We start from the raw sequence: 22430 nt of genomic DNA on the forward strand, positions 1-22430 counted from the left end.
GAGAAAAATAATAATAAAATGAAATTAAGGTTATAGAATTCTGAAGTTACGAAGAAGATTTAGATTGGAATTAGTGCTATTAAATGAAGAAGATAAATTTTTATAACTGTGAAAAGTTTCAAGGAGCTCTAATTCACCATCTGTAAAAGTTTTTATAATTAATTTTCGCAGAACCAGATGTCAAAATTAAGATACTTGCCCAGCAATGATTAACTATCTAAGATTCGTTTATTTCTTCATATCACATAAAAGATTCGTGGTCCTCGAATCAAACTTTAAACGTTCTATTACTTTGGATATTACATGGCATATGACACTGACACGACACCCTATAAATTCTCAAAGAATTAAAGTCAGAATTCGAATCTTTAAAGAACAACATGATTTTAATGATATTTGAGAAAATTAACTTATGGAAAATCTGTAAAATTTTGCTGCTGATAGATGACAGAAGGATGAAACGGAATGTCAGGAAAGTTATTAATGTTATTTCTAACAGCAAGATGTCTGATTTCAAGAAATCTTCTTCCAATCTTATATCTGCCCATTATCTTAGAAATGACAGCTTATTGTATGTGCTAAGCAGAACATATATGACTCTTTGTCCCCGAAGAGAACAGATGCCTTCATGGAGAATTTTCTAAGACAAACTGGTTCATATCTACGTTAACACATGATAAAAACCACGAAAAGGCCCATGCAGCCAGCCCGTTGGCCTGGAATCCAACCTAGGTCAAATTACTAGCGCTCAGTGACTTAACCGCTTGGCAGCTGTTGGATCCAACAAGTACTAGAACTGAGAGCATTACCCATAGCTAATTCTTTATTCAGTTATATTGAAAATCGACACCAAAATAAGGTAGCTCTTTGCTTATATTTAAATTTTGCGTTGACATGATTTTCTTCCTGTTTAAGAGAGATTTATATTTTTCACTTTAAAAACAGCTTTAGCTAATTAATTGTGATTTATTGTAACCTATCTCTGGCCTTTTCATTTATTAACCTGTATTTTTTAATTATTATATTCGGAACACTGTGAGATTCTGATGTTCAGTTGTCAAACCTCACTGTTATAAACAGAATTCTAAGAAAACACATAATTTTAATTACAACAGAAGTTTTCGACGCCTTTATAAAGCAAATAAGACAGATAAGGTGTTATTTGCTTCTGCTATAATATTATTTTAATAGACTTTACAATTCAAATTAAAAAAAAAAAGAAAAGTTCTTTGTGGTAATATTATCGAGTAAACTGAAGATTTTGAGAACGTTACCATTCTTGTTAATTGTTAGTGAAATCTAATTATAAAATAAGACTGGCAATATTATGCTGCCAAGCATTGGCAAAGAGGATTAAACAACTGAACACTGGTAATTCAATCAGGTTTGAAATTTCGACCAATAGGCTGGCTGTGAAGTGCATTCGTGGTCTTCCGCATGTTTAATAACGTAAATGTAAGCTTATTCCCATTACAAAGTCCCCCGTGAAGATATCTTCCCCTTCAGACAGTTAGACATCGTGTGCTTTGCACTATTTTAAATACACTCATGTCCATAAATTAAGGATAATTGAGTCACACGGAAATCGAACTCTAAAATAAATATATCACCTTTAAAATCACTACACACATCTTCAAGAATCATATGCAAATTTCAGGAAGCAATCAGATGACACCGATGGTACGTCACAATGACGAGAGTGTAAGAGAGTGATATATAAGGAATACAGGCAAAGAAGTAAAATTGTTCGCAGGCGCTTTATAAGCATTTTAGTGCAATAACCGAATAGTTATGACACAAAGGACGCATTTGGATAATTTTTTACGTGGTAGAGTTATCGGCCGTCTGGAATGTGGGCGTACCCAACTGGAAGTATCAGACGAACTTGGAATTGCCCAGAGTGTCATCTCCAGGCTTTGTCAACGATTCCAAGATGATGGTAATGTGAGTAGACGTTACAGCACAGGTCGCCCCAGAGTTACAACGCCGAATGAAGACCCGTATTTGGCAGTTACTGCCAAAAGAAACAGGCGGAGCACAGCCTCAAACCTGTCTCGTCAGCTCTTTTCAGCCACTGGTACGACAATTTCAAGGCAGACCGTGTACAGATGCTTAGGGCAGATTGGTTTATATGCTCGCAGACCTGTCAGATGCGTTCCACTTACTGCAACTCACTGTCGCCTGCGGTTAGCCTGGAGTAGAGAGCATGCATTGTGGACACCGCAACAGTGGGCTTGTGTGATGTTTTCCGACGACTCCAGGTTTAGCTTGCAGTCTGATTCTCGCCGGACGTTCATATGAAGAGCTCCAGGTACCCGTTACCAACAAGAAACATTATTGAACGACACCGTTACGGTGCCGGGAGTGCTCGTTTGGAGTGGAATTATTCTGGGTTCCAGAACTGACTGCATGTTCAAATTGGAACCATGACAAGCCAAATCTATCGGGACGTCATTCTGGAACAACATGTACGTTTGTTTCGGGGCGCCATGGGCGCACAATTTGTGTTTATAGATGACAAAGCCCGTCCTCACCGTGCAAACATCGTAAGCGAATGCCTTCATTTGGATGATATCACCCGTATGGACTGGCCAGCAAGAACTGTTCGGCAGCTACTGTGCGATGACATGGTGCATTGTCGTCCATAAAAAGGAGCTGCGGACCCATAGCGCCTCTAAAAAGACGCACATATGGAAGAAGAATCTCATTACGATAACGGGTCCCGTTGACTGAACCTGCGTCGAAGATGTGAAGGTCTGTACGACTACCAAGCATGATGCCTCCCCAAACGAGAACACCGCCACCTCCATACCTGTCCCTTTCAATGATGTTCGAAGGATGATTGCGGCTTCCCCGCTCTCTCCAGATGAGTATGCGATGAGAATCGCTACTCAGACTGAATCTGTTTTCATCTGTAAAGAGTTCTCATCCCCATTCATTGTCTCTCCAATTCCGGTGTTCCCGGCACCACAGAGAACGCCTTCTTTGATGGGCAGGCGTTAGAGGTACACACCGTACAGGGCGTCGTGCAAACAGACCACCACCGTGCAGTCTTCTGGTCACGGTAAAACGCGATATCGGTCGTCCAGTCGCCTGTGTCGTGTGTCTAGCGATTTCTTCCGCTGTCTGCCGCCTGTTTCTTCTGGCCTGTAAGGCAATATACCGGTCATCTGCGGGTGTGGTTCCACGTGGACGACCACTACTAAACCCCCGGATAGCTGTTCCTGTAATTTTAAATTGTCTCCAAAGTCGTGAAACGATGCTGTGAGCAATTCCGAACTCTGCAGCCACACTTGTCACACTGCGGCCTTCCTCCACCTTCCCAATGATTCGACTTCGGGTAAAAGCACCCAGATGTCGTCTAACAGATTGATTATTCGCCATTTCTCGCTGAGGCAGAAACTCGGTGTGATTTTAACTGCTATACGGCGTGCAAACTCTTTGCCAGAAATACTGATCTTACACAGACTACTCAGACTCTACTGCTTTATACTACTCAGAAACTCCCCCATTACGTCTACCTGCACATCTGCGCATGTGCTACCGTACGTCACCTTACTTAATCTCCTGATTGGTCTTTCTGTTCGCTCTGCCTCTTCGTTCAGCTGATATGCTAATTTTTCGACTTCGTCCTTAATTTTTGCACACCAGTATATATCTCTAATGAAATTCGAGGAAATAATTCTAAATGAAATGCAGCAAAAAATGTGTATAATTTAATAGGACGTACAAGACAGTCATGTGATGTCCACATCAGACATTTTATAATGCGAGGAGCATACAAATATAAATACAAACATGTTCTTTAGTATTTAATAATACAGAAGACAACGTTTGTGCAGAGATATGAAGCATAAATTCATATATACTGGCACTTTTATGAACCAATTAAATTTCACTGCTTAAAATAAATACTGATATGGATATAAAAAATTATAAATTCAAGTAATTTCTACATGTGTTAGGAGAAAAATAGCCAGTTATAAGAACATGGTATTTATTGGAAAGCCAGTTGTTATCACTTCTTTGCCTTTTCACGTTTTTCGTTCGACACATTTGGCTTTGACGCTCGTAATGTCTAACTTACTTAATCTTCCAATTTTAAAATTATATTATATTATTAAATCTCTATCCACAGTTTTGTTTCAATGTATGCATCCACTTGGCTCGGCAAATTTTCAGTTGTAAGAATTATTGCAGCATTAAGGATTTTACTTTCCTATGCGAAGTAAAAGAAGTATTGTAATCACGAAAAATTTCGACTTTCAGATTTCAAAGGAAATATCGATTTTCACATTTTTATCTTTCATATTTAGCATTACGGAATGCTAAATTATCGAGTTTGTTCTAATGTATTTTTTGCGCGTATACTTTGTTGCAGAAGCATTTGTAAATAGTTAAAAATTCTCTCTTTTTCCAGGATGCCATGGCGTATAATAAATTCAACACGTTCCACTGGCACATCATCGATGACCAGTCTTTCCCCTTAGAAAGCAAAATATATCCTAATCTGACAGAACTGGTAAGTATTGAATCTTCCGCTTTTTAAGTTTGTTATTGCTTTGGCTATACTTTGAAATTCATTCGCTGTCATTATAATATAATCGACCACATTGTTTTCGTTAATTTAAACCACTTCATTTTACATGTCCTTGAAAGGATTTTAAATTTTACACTAACGTTTTATTTTATTTTAAAACTTAGCTATCCTCTCTTATTTTCCATTTTCGGTCAGAATAAACGCTAACAGATTTGGTTAGGCTGTAAGGGTTATGTTAATTTTATTAACAGTTAAATTTTAAGTTCCTTTCCTGCCAATTCTTAACTTCAACTTACTACTTCCGGCCAGAACGTAGTTTTAGAATCACGTCTGAATACATAATGAGGAAAAGCAGTATTTAATCGCGAAGTTTTTCGGCCTTAGAGAGAGAGAGAGATACCAGGTAGTCTGGCTGCACGCGTCCGCCTTTTTAGCCTACTCTCTCGTAAGCTATTATTACGTTCGGCCGTGCTTTAGACCCTTGATAGCTTCGCAGTCTATTAACGTTAAGGGGCCAACTCTGTTAGAATCTTGATAGCTTCGGCTATACCTCTTTAGTTTAGTATTATTCTTAGTCCCTTAAGTTCAAAGCCCAAGTGTCGGCTTTACACTCCAAAACGGAGTTTTGTTCAACTTTAGTTGGGATAATAAAGGTCTAGTTTACCCTTCTATCTTGTTGTTTCCTGTCACACGAACTCAAGCGATTATTCGCTTATCAGTTCTTAAGAGTCTTCACTTACAACAGTAACTCAGCATTACACTGTGAGGAATCCTACAATGTAAATGAGCTTGCAAACTGTTGAGTATTTAGATATAGTTTTTAGCCAAAAGAGAGAGAGAGAGTTAGAGAGAGGCTTCTCGCTGCCTTACCAAGCGCGTGCTTTACAGTCAGTTCCTGTCTGCCTTTCAGGCTAGAACTTAGTTCTCGCTGTTACTTGAAGACGTATTGTAGTTTCCTGCATTCTGCTCACTACATACGTGGAGTTCAAAGGCCAATCTTCGCGTTACTAGTCTTTGTAAAGCATCTAAGTTTAGTTCTTATTTAGTTAAGTTAGTTTTACTTCTTATTTTTTACGTTTTAGACCATAAGTGCTGGTTTTTGTATCCCAAAGAGCGGGATCGGCTGTATGCTCTGAGAAATATAATGGGTATTTAACGCTTGTCATCTTTGTCGTATCTTCTACGCACACACGAGAATAGTTTCAGTAAGCTCCTTACTCCTGTTCAAGATTTGAAGGTGTTTCCAAAAGATTTGTTCAGTATATTAAATCTCCCGATGAAGGAATCACCTCTGAGTCTCCAGTTCTCTCTAACAGTGATATCGTAATATTAGAAAAAATGTCATCTCATTACAAAAATATTATTTAGTGAAGTCTATGTCGCTTTGGAAACATACAATGTTAGAAAAGAGCTATTGAAGAAAAGACTATAGAAGAAGGACTATTGAAGAATTATCTTCCCTTCTTCTGAAACAAAGCAGAAATCAGAAGAAGGGTGTATAAGCCCCTTTTACTCAAACATAAAATTAACAAATGACTCAACTTGGGTTACAGGACACCCAGCACTTCTGGCCTAACAGAATAACGCAAGAACTAATAATTTCAAGGTGTAGTAGATTAGCCTAACGGCTCACATTGTACTTGAACACGTAGGAAGAGCTCTGGTTTGCAGTAAACTGGTGAGACAAGAACTAGAACACTCAACGCCGCTAACAATCACAGCACAACATGGCCTAAAATAGGCACTTTTTAGTGCCCATTTTAGACACTGAAAAGATTCAAACACTTTCTAAAACTAACTTCCTTTTTCCACTATTGCCGTGTGTAGCTTGCAGAAAGTAAGCTGTGTACCTGCTGTCCTGAATTAATAAGTATACTGCAGGGCAGGTATAGCAAATGCATGAGTGTGTCCGGAGGATAGGATGCAAAGTGAAAACTAAAAACTAACTTCCTAAACTCTTGCTTAAATAGCACTTTATTCTACCTTAATCTGAATTCACTCTCACTCTCTCATTTACATTCTGGCACATAAAGCGTAGGTGAAAAGAGAGTAATAGGAAATTGCTAATTTAAAATGAATTATTAATTAAAAATAAGTAGATAAACTTCACAAAGTACTGTTAATAACCTTATTTAAACCCCCCAAAAAAATCAAATTCTGCTCTCTATTCACACTTTGTCTTCTTTGATTCCTTTTAGGACATGCTTCCGGGATTTAAATGTATCATTTTTAAAGAGGTTTCTTGTTTAATTACAGGCTGCGTACAGTCCAAAGCACGTATACACGCATAAAAATATCCGAGACATCATCCGGTATGCACGTTATCGAGGAATTCGAGTCATTCCCGAGTTGGATACGCCAGGACATACGCAGGCCTTAGGAAAAGCATTCCCTTGTAAGTACCAATATCTTTGTAAAAGGGGTATTCGTAATTAAATGTACATCATTATCATATATGCCACAATATTAATTCCATGATAAGTTTTCAGCTTCGTTTTTTATTTAATAGTTTTTAATCTGCTAATCTATAGCGATTATCATGTATTTGGTCTTGTACTAGTAATTTTATATCATGTATACATTATACCATGTATACATGATATAAAAGCATGATAAATGCTTAATATGCGATAAGTTTGGGGACGCAAGCCACTTAGCCGATGAATGTACGCTTACCCGGAATGCAAGATAGAAATATAGAAAGAATTTTAATGGAGATTTTAAAAGGAACTATTCAAATTTGAAAGATTTTGCAGAGACAATAATGAAAATTATAAACACGAACGAAGACAGAATTGGAATTCGGCAGTGAAACTTAAAATTTGGACTTTTTTTGCTTTTTTTTTTTTTTTTTTTTTTTTTTTTTTTTTTCTGGCCAGTCCCATTTTTTTATCACACGGCCTGCTTGTGCGTGCTAGGAGAATCGGGGCTGTGCCCTTATAATAAAATAATAATCATCATGTATACTAATATATCATGTATTTATTCTGTAATATCATGCATTTACTTGGCCTATAAAAGTACTTAAACGGCCTTTATTTTTGCAATCATTTGTTGTAGTCATATGCTTCCAATTACAGAAGTGTTTTAAGTGACGAAAATATTCGTGTTTTCGCAGTGTCAAATTTAAATAAAATAATAATAATTTTTAAAATATAACGAAATTTAATTTTTAATGCTGTCTCCCGTTTCCTATACATAAATTCGGGGAAGTTTTATACTCTCTATGAAAAATAAAATTGTAAGAAATTTGACTTCCATACGGCAAAAATTAACCGAAATACTTTGTAGGGTTTATATTTATTTTAACTAACATTTATTTTAAGTTTAAGCTATCTTTCCTGTCAAGCCTTTAGTTTCCCCTAGAATTGCCAATGCCAGAGTATGTAAATCGTAGTAGAACGCGCAGAGTATTCAAATTTTTTAGCAGAAGTAAACTGAGTTAAATAGAAGGGAAACGAGATTGTAGGTGTGCTTCTTGAATTGCGAGCGTGAAGGTTGCTAGGTAGAAATTTAAGAACCGCGCGTTTCGGCCTGTGTGCCTATTTCGGCAGTTCGTTGAATCTTTCAACTTCTTAATCAGTAAGTTTGCTGAATCTCAACTGTACCTTAGAACGCGGTTAGGTTAGTTACGATTATAGAGCCTCGTAGATAGTGATTTCGTTATTTATTCATCCTGTCATTTATTTTTAGTTCTACTTTTCTATTTTGTTTAACCGCCGGGTCGGCGTAGTTTGTGAGCGTCAAGTGAACGCAACTGTGATTTCTAAAGGGAAATAAAAAGGGATTTAAACCCTTCTTACGAGTTTGTGTAATATACATTTCATAGTAGTCACTACTACTGTTGCTGACAAGTTGGGGGCCACGCAACATTATATTGGCGCCCGAACACCTTACGAACTGAGATGGCCGAAAACTGGATGGAAGCTCCTGTACAACTCCAACAGCAAGAGATGGCGAACCAGTTAGAAGGATTTGGATATTTCGTCCTAACGATGACAGCATCTATCAAGCCAAACGTCAATTTCGACTGAAAAAATTCGGTGGCGATATTTTAGAAGGTCTCGAAAATCACTTCCAGTTATACCCTGTGCCTGAAAGACAAAAAGTTGCCATTCCCACGTCTGCACTAAGAGGACAGGCCTCACTATGGTGGAAGAGTATAGGGAAATTTTTATTAGGGTAATTCGGAGGCCAAACATATACCTTTGAAAATTTCAAATATCATTATTAAAGGCCTTCCCCATAGTGAAAGACCGAGCAAAGCTAGAAGCCGAACTGTATAGTTTTTATCAACGTAATATAGAAGATTCGACGGACTTCATCCTGCGAAAAGTTAAGCTGACAGACATGCTGTATGGGAAAAACCCGACGCGGAGATTATTGAAATAATATTACAAAGATTGCTATCTGCTGTCCAAGATTACTTAGAAATCCGAAATCCAAGCACTTTGCAGGAACTCTTCGAGTTGGCGGTCAAGTTCCAAAACCGCAGAATAGCGCAAAAATCTAGAGCGGCATCGTATTCTCAAGGTCTCCGAAGGCAATCCTCAAATCAACAGACCGGAAACACAAATCGCTCTTATGGGGGAAAGAGCTATCAAGCCAACTCGTCGAAGTTCGAAGGTCGAGGCCCAAAAAGGAAATTTGAAAACAACCGTCCGCGTACCCAGAAGACTGAAGTTGAAAGGAAAGCTTTAAACGAGTAGAGGGGCCTGTAAAAGCGAGGGTCCAGACCCCGGAAGTTTCGAAAAAAAACCTCAAGAAGATACCTAAATACGGTCGTGGTAAAAAATTCACAATTACCGATTATACAAGTCCTGGTTGGATTCAATTAAGTATACTCAGAAATTTTATTATTCTTTTGTGAGATAAGATTTTTTTTATGTAAACGAGGCTCTTAAATGTTAGTTCAGAATTGTAGAAACCTTTCAACAGGTCGTTTGTAGGACTTCCTTCCAAGTTTTCCAAATTCTGGCAGCGGCAAATGTAGGGTTTATATTTATTTTAACTAACATTTATTTTAAGTTTAAGCTACCTTTCCTGTCAAGCCTTTACTTTCCCCTAGAATTGCCAATGCCAGAGTATGTAAATCGTAGTAGAACGCGCAGAGTATTCAAAATTTTAGCAGAAGTAAATTGAGTTAAGTAGAAGGGAAACGAGATTGTAAGTGTGCTTCTTGAATCGCGAGCGTGAAGTTTACTAGGTAGAAATTTAAGAACCGCGCGTTTCGGCCTGTGTGCCTATTTCGGCAGTTCGTTGAATCTTTCAACTTCTTAATCAGTAAGTTTGCTGAATCTCAGCTGTATCTTAGAACGCGGTTAAGTTAGTTACGATTATAGAGCCTCGTAGATAGTGATTTCGTTATTTATTCATCCTGTCATTTATTTTTAGTTGTACTTTTCTATTTTGTTTAACCGCCGGGTCGGCGTAGTTTGTGAGCGTCAAGTGAGCGCAACTGTGATTTCTAAAGGGAAATAAAAAGGGATTTAAACCCTTCTTACGAGTTTGTGTAGTTTACAGTTCATAGCAGTCACTACTACTGTTGCTGACAAGTTGGGGCCACGCAACATTATAACTTAATTTGAAAATTTGCGGTTTTTGATGTCATTTTCAGCTTGCCTTGAGGGATCGGTTAATTAAGTTAAAATAATTCTAATTCGAAGAAATAAGTTTGAATCAAAATTTAATAGGCCGTACAAGGCATTCATGTGGTGTCCACATCAGATTTTTTCGCAGAAAGTAAACTTTGTGAAAAGCGATTTTGCGGTACCAGAAATGTATTAAGCACGTAACTCTCGCATTCGGCTAGGGTTTATTGTAGTATATATTGATAATTATGTGTCCGCTACACCAGAGGAAGAAGCAATATTAATTGTTATCAGAACAATGTTAAACGAACAAAGGAACAAACACATAGAGCTATAAATTTTAAAGAAAGCCTGACTGTTATACAACAGCTGATAACTCATCTGCTGCACACCTAAGCAGCATCTGTTCATAATCTGCACTTTTGATGAGTAATTAGCGACTCTTTCAGACTCAACAGGTTAATGATTTCCTTATCTGGCATATGGAGTAACCAACTAGATCCCGGATCCTGGATTCAAATCAATTGCGCACATTAGGTCCTCCTTAGAAAGGTAAACTACAACAAATCTATTCTCTCCATGGGCTCCGAAAGGGAAATATTTGCCTAGCTATAAGGGATGAGCAGATGCTATATTTACAGCTCAAGGGCATGCATGATGTATTTAGTACCTCTAATGTTACTTCTGCTTCTCGTTGAATCTGCCAGTCGGACAACCGGAAACATTACTTGCATTTAAAGTAATAGGTAAAGGTGTAAGAATAAAACTCCGCAGGAAATATGTTCTCGTTTACAAAGATTTTTACAAAATACCAATCTCGCATCAGTTTACGAGAGCTATTATGTGATGTATGCGCCCGGAAATATATTTGAAGATGAAAGTAAATATCTTATAAATGCTAAATAATCAAGACAGTCTTTAACCCTTTGCGGCATAGTGTGTCCGGTCTGGACACACCTAAAAATTTCTTTCTGTACGCACAGAAAATTTGAATGAAAAAGGATTTATAGGTTACTATAGGCTACTCTCAACCTTCTTTATTTATAGTCGATGGCAGCTCAACACAAACCAGTTCATATATTTTAGCCATGTTTACTTTTTTAAGACGCTCATTTTTCAAAGAAAACTTCCAGACATTTTTAAGGTATAAAAGGAATTGTTTGAAACGAAATGTCTATGTTATTTTTTTGGCTGTATGCTAATCTCCTTATTCTATATTAGTTTTAAATATTTACCTTGAAATCTTGCCTAAAATCAAACGGCGAAACCTAGGTGTGCACAGACCGGGCTCACCGATAATCTAGGACAACTGAGAATCTGTATTCTTCGTTTCTCCGCATCTCATAGGTCAGTTTGTAAGGATGCTAAGTTTTACTAACGTTTATTTTATTTTAAATCTTTACTATCACTTCTTATTTTCTACTTCCGGCCAGAATTAAAAGCTTTTAACTTATTTATGCAAATTTGTCTAGCTAACGCCAAGTACTTAAGTTGTGGCTTTTTGCCAAGCAAGAGAGAGGAAGGAGTTATTAGAAGCAGGCCGCTTGTCATAGTAGTTTTACTCGGTTGTTGGTTGCCTTCAAGGCCAGAGGTTTAATCCTCTTGATGATAATTTTAAACGTATCTTAGTTTTAGCAGCTCTCTGTACTACATACGGCTTTTTGTTAATTAACGGCCAATCTTGGAGTTAGGCACTTTTTTATTAATCCAAAGTTAGTTTAGTTAGAATTTTAGTTAATATTTTTATATTCTTACGTTCAGACCACAAGTGGTTGGTCTCTCTATTCCGAAGTTCCGGAAAGCTCTGTAAAGATAGAAAAATAAAGGGTTTCGTATACCCTTTCTTTGTGTATTGTCTACTTCACAATTTATTGAACATAGCTTTAGTAAGCACCCTGTTTCGAGTCAGGACAGTTCATGTTTCCAAGGCAAGTAAAGAGGAATACCAGTCCTGATAGTGGCGCGCGACGAAGAAGAATAACCATGGCCGAGTTTCAAGAAGAACCTGTGCTGCCTGCAGAAGCGGCTCAGAATCCAGAAATGCCAGCTGCCGCCCTGGAAGGATTTGGTTACATCGTACAGACCATGCGCGCATCGATGAAACCAGAAGCAACATTTAATGAAAACTCACCGGTAACCAGTTTTTTGGAAAAATTGGATGACTACTTCATGCTGTATCCAGTACATGAGTTCCAGAAAGTCACCTTAGCTACCAGCGCTTTGAGGGGCCAAGCGCTTAATTGGTTCAAATGTATAGGCAGAAGCCTCTTGGGTCATGCGGGAAGTCCCACCTATACTTACGAAAATTTTAAGACTGCCTTAGTAAAAGCCTTCCCTGTCGTAAGAGATCGTGCAAGATTAGAAACGGAACTCTTCAGCATATATCAGCAACGAATCGAAAATCTTTCCACCTTTATTTTAAGAAAAATTCACGTCTTTAAACTCTTGTATGGAAACCGTCCGGATCCTGAGATAATCCAAGTGATTTTGCCGAGGTTACTTCTCCAAGTACAAGACTTTATTGAATTAAGAAATCCAACTACACTGGAAAAGTTATTTGAGCTAGCAATCCAGTTTGAAAGTAGAAGAACGGCGGACATTGAAAGAAGACGACAGTATGAGCAACGAATCCAATTTCGTGCGCCAAGACCACAGCAAAGTCAAGAACACGGCTACGACAGCAAAGCGAATCAGTGGGCAAGGAAACCCGAGTATCCAAAAACAACCGGTGAACGTCGACAGTTCAATAGTAAACCAGAAAAAAAGTCTGAATGCCAGCGGAAAAAGAAGGAAGGCATGGAAAGGAAGAAACAAAATTTAAACTAAAACGGATTTCTGCTGACGAGAGGGTGCGGAAATCCGAAGGGCAAGAAAACCCCTCTTCCTTCAAGTTAAATACAGTTATGGTGAAAAATTTAACTCTTCCAAAGATTGAAGTTTTGGTGAATAACATCCCAGCCACCGCACTCCTGGATATAGGCGCGCAGTGTTCCTGTGTGGCAGAAGATTTTTTAGGAAGTATTTCCGTAGATACCGCATATATAATTCGGATAATACGACAGTGTTAGCTGCGCAGGGTGAAAGATGCAAGGGCATAGGTGAATTACCCTTATATATTCGTATCAAGGACGAGCAAGTAAAGATCATGTTTTTTATCGTAAAAAATTTGCAACCACATGTCATTTTAGGGATAGATTTTCTTTCAGAGGCGGAAGCAACGCTGGATTTTAACGAAGCGTCCCTTAAGCTGACGATGAAACCAGTTCGAGAAGAAAAAACAGAACCACCGACGTTAAACTTCGACCACCTGCCTAAGGAAGAGCAACAAAAAATTCGACAAGTGGTAAGTCAATTTGCTTCGTTATTTAGTGATATTCCCGGATTTACTCAAGTTACTAACCATAGTATCGACACCGGAGATTCACTGCCAGTTCGCCACAAACCATATCGATATGATAAGAATAAAGAAAAAATTATAGAGTGGCACATTCGAGATATGTTACGTAAAAAGATCATAACGCCCATCTCAAGTAGTTATGCTAGCCCGGTTGTGTTATGTAAGAAAAATAATGACTATCCGGTAACACATCCGAAAAGGTGGCGTTTTGCAATTGACTATCGTAAATTAAACTCCATGACTAAATATCCGGTATATCCGTTACCAATTATTGAAGAAATTCTAAGGAACATAACTTCTACCGAATATATGACTACGTTAGACTTAACGACTGGTTATTTTCAAATAGGGGTTAAACCGGATGATGTGCCTAAGACTGCTTTTATAACCAAGTCTGGCACTTATGCATTCTTGCGTATGCCGTTTGGCCTTTCAGAGGCATCGGCAACATTTCAGCGATGTATGGACATTATGCTAAGGCCTGTTCTTGGAAAGACCACATTTATCTATTTAGACGATATCATTATTACTAGTAATAGTCTGGACCAACATGTACAGGATTTAAGACAGGTGTTTCCATTATTAAATGAGGCCGGTCTAAAAGTTAATGTCGAAAAGTTCAAATTTGCAGCCCCTGAATTAAAATACTTAGGTTACAAAATATCACAGAAAGGAATCGAGACAGACGAATCAAAAATAATCGCTGTGCAAAAGTATCCGCTGCCAAATACGGCGAAGAAGCTCTCTTCTTTTCTAAGACTTTGTTCATATTATAGGTCCTTTATAAAAGATTTTGCAGCTATTGCTGAACCATTGTTAAAATTAAAAAGGAAAAAGGCAAGATTCTCGTGGACGGCCGAAGCCAATAGTGCTTTCGAAAAATTAAAACAAGCATTAACGCAAGCCTCTGTGTTGAAATTTCCTGAAAAGGATGTGAATTTAGAAATTTCAGCGGATGCTTCGGATTATGCAGTAGGAGCGGTACTTTCGCAAAATCAGCGGCCCGTGGCATTTTTTAGCCGAACTTTAAATCAAACACAAAGAAACTATTCCGCGACCCAGAGAGAGGCACTTGCAGTTCTGTTAGCAGTGCAAAAGTTCCGACTCTATTTTGGAAAGGCGCCAATAACAGTGAACTCTGATCATGCGGCGGTAACTAGATTGTACTCAGGGAAAAACTTATCCCCAAGGTTAATAAGATGGGCACTCAAGCTACAAGAATATAATCTGGTAATCAAGCATACCCCCGGAAAGGAAAATATCGTAGCAGATGCCCTATCCAGAATAAAATAGATGAAGAAGGTAATACTGTAAAGGTGGCAATGCTCAGAGCATATACGATACATTCCCGTGAAACTGTAATAACCGAACTAGGTAAGGATCCTGAATTTAAAAATATTTATGAGTATTAAAAGGATCTTGAAAATTTGAGCCAATAAGATATTGTGGCGATAAGAAATAGGGCGGCCCATTACGAACTAATAGATGGTCTATTATTTTATACAAAAACTACGAATTCCAACAACGAATTTCGACCTGTTATCCCAGCTAGTCTTAGATTAAATAGACTTCAGGAGTTACACGACTCCCCTTTAGCTTCTCATGCTGGTATTCGAAAAACCATCTAACGCGTACGCGAAGCATTTTATTTTCCTGAGCTGGAAAAGTTAACAAGGGCGTATGTCCAGTCCTGCCCAACATGTCAAGCAGTTAATTATATTAATTTCCACCCGGCCGGGTTTCTAAATAGCATTAAATCCGAATTTCCAAATGAAATAATTGGCATCGATTTATTGGGCTCTTTCCCAAAAAGTCAGTTAAATAAAAGTCGCTATCTCCTTGTTATGGTTGAGCATTTTAGTAAGTGGACCGAAATTGTTCCCTTAAAACGAGCCTCCGCAAAATTAGTTACTGATTCTATTTTAAATAAATATATTTTAAAATACGGGGCGCCCCTAAAAGTTATATCGGATAATGGTCCTCAATTTGTAAGTAATATATTTGAAGACATGTGCCAAAAACTGGGCATACGTCATTTAAAAATGGTCCCGTATCGGCCGCAATCAAATATAGCGGAACGGGTCAATAGAAATATAGTGAAAATTATCCGTAGTTATGTTAAAAATTTTCATAAAAGCTGGGATAACTATTTCAATGAATTTGCTTTCGCCCTTAGAACGGCAAAACATGATACGACGGGCAAAAGTCCTGCTGAGTTATTTTTAGGCAGAAAGATTATAACGCCGTTAGATAAATTATTTTATATTCAACAAAGAGACCCAGAATTTAAAATGGGCGATATAGAAAAATTAATTAAAGAAGCAAAAAAGAACACTGAAGTAGCACAGAGAAAACAGAAGCTTTATTATGGTATGAAACGACGGGGAGTAACTTATAAAGTAGGAGATGAAGTGTTAAAAATTAAGCGCTCACTTTCTTCAGCACCAGAAGATAAAACTGCCAAATTTTATCCACGATTTGAAGGACCATATGTCATAGAAAAAATAACTCAGTCTGTAGTGGTGTTAACAGCCAGGAATGGTGAAACATGCACCGCAAACTTTGACCAGATAAAACCATTTTATAATCGTAATGAAATGCCAATATTTCGAGATCTTTTGCAGAATCCGGCACGGCAGGCACAAGCTCCAGAGGTTTAAGAACGACAATCACAAGGGCAAGCCATTAGGAGGCAGGAGCAATTGAAAAGAAAGTCTCCCCGTTGGAAAACTGAAGGTAACAAGAAAAAGAAGCCGTTCCACCGACCACAAAAGAGAGAGCACGACCACCCCCAGAAGGAAGAAGGGAGAAGTACGACGAATGCAAAGAGAGCCAGGAGAAATGACGGCAACTATAACCCGGCTCCAAAACGGAAGATCTACCCATCGGAGTCTACGCAGCAATTGTCGACGAATTGATGAAGGAACACCAGCTGCGGAGGCAAAGAAACAAGAAAAATTTAAACAGCCAGCAACGAGATCCAGGCAAGAACGAGAGACAGTTGTCCCGGTTCCGCCAAGACCAGCTGCCATCAAACGGCCGAGACTACAGGCAAAGGCTAAAAAGAAGGTCTTCAAGGGTGACCGAACTGGAAGGAAAAGAAAGCTCATGGAGGAAGGAACTGAAGGGCGAACACGCACAAGACGGAAGATCAACCAGACTGTAGTCTTCGCCACTTTCCAAGCCTGGGCAGAAAAAAGGATGTCTGAATATCACAAAGATAAGTAAAACTTTATGTTACTTTGAAACCTTAAGTTAATTTTTCATTTTTACTGCAAGTGGCAGAATTCAAGAAGTTTTACCTCATGTGAGGCCTACCTTTATCGCCAAAATGGCGAGAAATGAGTTGTTACCTATTTTGATATTGTTTTTCAATTACTCGCGAGTGAAACTAAAATTAATGTATAATAGGAATGTGTAAATACTTGAATATTGTAAAAGCATTGATAATCTTTGAGAAAGGTACCTTAAGAAAATTGTAAAAATTATTGTATAAAATTTTATTTAAAAGATTCTGGCAAGAAAGAAGTTTTAATCTGAAAGACTTTTGAAATGTAGTATTTCACTGTAGAAGAATTGGCACTTGCTTGGAAAAGAATAGAAGTTAACAATGTACTACTAATGTATGTTTTAAAATGCGTAAAATTAACGGCATGTTAATATGTCCTTATATACAATGTGAACTGTTATTTTAAAAGTTAAGAAATACTGTGATATGTTAAAAGTGAAAGTAATGCCAAAAATTTTAACTTATTCGTGTGACTGTAAAAAGAGCAAATTATTGTGAATATGTGTTAAAGGTTGAATGAATGTAGTTAGGCTCTCAGACGCTACACTTCCGAGTTAGCCACTTTTCAGAATAGTACCTCAGGGTTTAGAGGTGAATATAAGGTGTGTTCTGAGGTCTTGTTATGTTGAATTTTAACACGGTAGTGTTTTGATTGCAGGCGGTAGTGTTGAACACTTGTACATAGACACGCTCGTGTTTGGTGTTTTCCTTTCGAACACATGTCAGAGAGCACGGGGAGATAATTAAATAACGTCATTAATGAAATAAGAATGTTAAAAGAGAAATATAAGTATTCATGTTACTTGCCATTTGATTGTGTAACATTTCAGTAAACTAAATTTTCCTTCCAAATCTCTGGAAGGAACCAGATTTCAACTAAGAAACTCCTGTTTAGATGCAGTACAGATGAAAAATCTTGTCCATGGAGTTGATAATGTAAAAACGACTTTTTTAATTTCTAGTTTCTAGTGAGAAATGTTTGTAAAAGATTGGCCTCGCGTAAGATTCTAGAGCTAAAAGTTTTCAACAAGGTCGTTTTAGACCTCCGTTTCAAACTAATTAACTCTGGCGGGAAGTATGTAAGGATCCTAAGTTTTACTAACGTTTATTTTATTTTAAATCTTTACTATCAGTTCTTATTTTCTACTTCCGGCCAGAATTAAAAGCTTTTAACTTATTTATGCAAATTTGTCTTGCTAACGCCAAGTACTTAAGTACGTGGCTTTTTGCCAAGCAAGAGAGAGGATGGAGTTATTAGAAGCAGGCCGCTTGCCATAGTAGTTTTACTCGGTTGCCTTCAAGGCCAGAGGTTTAATCCTCTTGATAATTTTAAACGTATCGTAGTTTTAGCAGCTCTCTGTACTACATACGGCTTTTTGTTAATTAACGGCCAATCTTGGAGTTAGGCACTTGTTTATTAATCCAAAGTTAATTTAGTTAGAGTTTTAGTTAATATTTTTATATTCTTACGTTCAGACCACAAGTGGTTGGTCTCTGTATTCCGAAGTTCCGGAAAGCTCTGTAAAGATAGAAAAATAAAGGGTTTCGTATACCCTTCCTGTGTGTATTGACTACTTCACAATTTATTGAACATAGCTTTAGTAAACTCCCTGTTTCGATTCAGGACAGTTCATATTTCCAAGGCAAGTAAAGAGGAATACCAGTCCTGATAAGTTCATTGACAACAATGCTCGTTTCAGCACTCTTTGGGCACACACATAGAATTAAAACGATAAGTGCCATCTTCACAAAATTTTACTTGTGTACTCCTCTAGGCCTAATTAGACTGCCTGCCTTTCTTTTTATCAAAACTCCGACTTTAAAAGGTAGCGTGCCCGAAAGGGTTAAAAAAATAACTCAAAGGTTTCAGATTTTAAATTACATCCAAAAGGGTGTTTTTTTAACATTTTGTTTGTTACATTATTAAATATCACGTTCTTCGCACTTAAACTATAAAATTCTGTTCAACGGCAATATCGCAAAATAGTTTTAAAATGCGCATATCTTTTAGAATTTCCGATACAGAGACTCACGCCCTGGAGATAAAAATGTTTTTTTTTTCTGTATAACGTTTCCATTACTCGCTTTGAAATCCTTGAGTTTTTTAATCAAAAATTCGTTTAAGTTTTACAAAATAGGAAATCGATAATAAAACAAATTCAAAATTTCAAATTTGGGCTTCCACGTGCCCATATTCGTAGGAGGATTAAGTCATTCAAAATTTGATGGTTCTATGTACTGTTGACAAAAATTCTATGTACTGTTGTTTTATCACAATGCGAAAAATATACATGCATTTATGCAGATTTTTTATTATTTAACTTCTTCAAATACAATGCAGGACTCTAACATTGGGTGGCAACAGTTTGAAAAGGGAAACGGACATTTATAGTGAACCGACGCAAAATCGCAAAACGGAAACAATAGTCCTTCAGAGACAAAACCCCTTTAGACTAAAATTTATTTCATAGACTTTCTCACTAAATAAGAGAATTGCCGCTAATGCGACCAACAGCCTTAAGTAGTTATTATCTAAATATATACATACAATAGTTTTAATGACTTTAATTAGTGTTATTTCATAAAGATATTTTAAACAGGCATTTAAATAAGCGAGCAGCAGCAATACTGTTGGAAATAAAACATTTTTATATCCACCATGCCAGCCTGTTGCCATTCCATAAAATGTAAGATATTTATCTTTAAATCACTAAGCAAACTAAGGAGGTTAAAATAGAATGAAGGAGAGTTCACAGTGTCTTCCACTATCTAAAAATGAAGCCTACTTAACAAGCGGCGGCCATGTTTATGAACTTAAAACATTGCGTTATGGCAATGAAACGTACTTGTTTCTACGATGTTCCATGCACGTATTTGCCAGTAAAAAAATATTACATTTGTAATGAAATGCCTCGCTATTGTTAACTTTTTGTTTTAAAGTAATAAAGATAATATCTATCATTTATTATGTAAAGGAAACTTAAGTCCTTTTTCTTTACATATGAGGAAAAAAACACATGGCATCATGATATTTTTCATGTAATTCAGCATGTTTACTAAATTACATAAAAAACATTAATGCTTTAAAAGTAATCTCAGGAATCATTTTAGAAATTCTGTTCGTACATCAATATGCCACACCAAGATCCCATACCCTATAAATTTAAAAAGACGTTTCAACGACAACTCTCCTTGCCCGAGTCACAATTGCTAGAGAATGGCCGCTCAGGGTTTTTGAACCCTCTCTCCTTCTCTTCTAACCTTCTTGGAACAAACTAGGCCATTAAAAGGCAACGTGTTGCCACAGCCTGAAATTAAAAACCTTTATCATTCACGTGCCAGAGTGTTGCCATCCAGTAGCCGTAGGATATTTAGCTTTCAAATTTAATCTGTATGTTACTGAGTATCAAACCAAGAAATTTAATAGCAATGAAGGTAGTTTTTAAGAATATTTTTTTACTATTAATCTGATTTAAACTAAGATGCATTTAAATCATGGAATGTCTAATTAGAAGTATTGAATTTTTTTTTTTTTTTTTTTTTTTTTGGGGGGGGGGTATTACAGTAGCTGGATTCATTAAAATTATTATATATTTTTTCATTTTTATGATTACTATTTTAGGCGACTGGCTGAGCAAGCAGCTAATATGTACATATTAATACTATATATATGTACATATAATACTAATATGTACATATTAACAATTAGCAGAGGATGAAAGAGAGAATATTTTAGATTAAAAAGTAGTTTATTTAGCTTAATTTTGAAAATGAAGTATAAAAAACGGCATTATTTATCAAAGGACTCATTAAATTTTGCATTTGTGAGCTAAATGGGTCAAACATCTGTATATATATAAAAACGGCATTATTTATGGAATGACTCATTATATTTTGCATTTGAAAACTAAATGAGTCAAACATCTTTATATATTTAAGCGGCTAAAGTGTGTGTCGCCGATAGTTTATTGTTGCCAATCGGAAAAATGAGCACGCAAATTAACGTTTCCGCAGTTTTTAATTAATATCTTGGCCGATTAAAGTTGTACGAAGATGAGAACGGTATTCGGAGAATTTTTTGGAATCCGAGGATACGCGTCCCGAATTTCAACTCGGCACCGTTCCGTAGATATTGGAGACAAAAGAATTTGGCACGTAGCCAAATCCCTGTTATGGGAAAAACCCAAGAAAGAAAGTGGAAAATGTAGTAAAACGTAGGGGAAATTAGTTTTTAATTAATATCCCGGCTAATTGAAGTCCCAAGAAGACGCGAATGGTCAAAAGGGCGTGCCACGGACCTGCGGAATCCAACGGTGTGCTTCGCTAAGCCCGAAAGCCAGCTGTTTCGGAGGAGATGATGTTACTTCTCCCCATATATATATATGCGGCTTAAGTGTCTGTTTGTCGCCGATAGTTTATTGGTTGCTTGCGTAACTGTACTAGCCAATGGGGTGAAGTTGCCACGGCACAGGGTTGCCGTTTCAATTGAGACGTAGACAATTTCCTGTAAAACTTGCCTTTGCTATGACCATCCAGAAGTCTCAGGGCCAAACGCTTAAGCATGTTGGCATTTTTTTACCTGCATTTGGACACGGTCGACTTTATGTTGCCTGTTCAAGAGTTCATGAAAGAACGGACGTAAAATTAAAAATAATGGATGGTCCTCTGCAAGGCGAGCTTAAAAATGATGGAAAGATCTACTCAAGAAATGTTGTGTACAAAGAGATCTTTGACATGTGAATTATTATTTCATTATTTAAATCACCTTAATTGATTGAGCTAGCGGTGTGCTCTTAAGAAATTGGTGGTTTCCTTCATTGCACTCTACTTTAAGCAATTAAGCAAGTAGAAGGGGGGAAACCCCTTGGGGCAGTAAGCAAATGGGCGTCCTCGCCGCCTGCTCTGGGTAATTTAGTTTAAATTAGCAGACACCTTTGCACAAATTATTTTAATTACAATTTATAATATCTAGAACAGCGGTCATTTTGTATGACCGCCAGGCTTTCTAGTTGGTAATATTGTGGTACTAGAATTCAGAGATCGAAGTCTTGGTAACAAATTATAATTAGAAAGTTATAGTTTCATCTTATTGGGAAGCATACACTAAATCAAGACTCTAGAAGAATAAAGCAAATTATCGCTATGTCTTTTTAATCAAACAGAGACAGTAAGAAGGGTGTAAAAGACCCTTCTACTAAGAATTCAATATAGTTGAATAGAAGACAGTTCTTGTGCTTAAAAATCAGCCAGCATGTATGACGCAACTCAAAAATAAAGAATTTAGCACTTCTTAACAAGATTCTTTAACTTTTATTCTTTCCATTTTAGGGTTGTTGACGCCATGTTATGGCGAAGGCCCTGACCGCCCCTATACACCGAATCATCCCGAACATGCCTCTGCAGAGATCCTGAATCCCATGATCAACGATACCTATAGAATATTTAAGACTCTGGTCGAAGAAGTCAAGAGTGTTTTCGTGGACGAGTATATCCATCTAGGAATGGATGAAGTGTACTACGCTTGCTGGTAAAAATATTTTGGGGTATAACTTGAAGAAGTTTACTTTCGTATCAAAATTTTAATTATAATTAACTGCGTTGGTCTTTTTTCTA

At 37.2% G+C, this 22430-nt stretch overlaps 1 protein-coding gene across 1 annotated transcript in view; it reads left to right on the plus strand.

Moving 5' to 3' along the window:
• LOC118199009 (beta-hexosaminidase subunit beta-like) overlaps positions 1–22430 on the plus strand; it is a 115259-nt gene that overhangs the window by 47921 nt on the left and 44908 nt on the right. Inside the window, exons 6-8 of the mRNA XM_085813645.1 lie at positions 4421–4522; positions 6797–6935; positions 22146–22344. Coding sequence (XP_085669771.1) covers positions 4421–4522; positions 6797–6935; positions 22146–22344 — 440 coding nt within the window. The remainder of the gene's footprint in view (positions 1–4420; positions 4523–6796; positions 6936–22145; positions 22345–22430) is intronic.

Source organism: Stegodyphus dumicola, chromosome 3, assembly GCF_044657685.1.
Source record: "Stegodyphus dumicola isolate Sdum_Otavi_A_Nest chromosome 3, ASM4465768v1".
NCBI lineage: Eukaryota > Metazoa > Arthropoda > Arachnida > Araneae > Eresidae > Stegodyphus > Stegodyphus dumicola.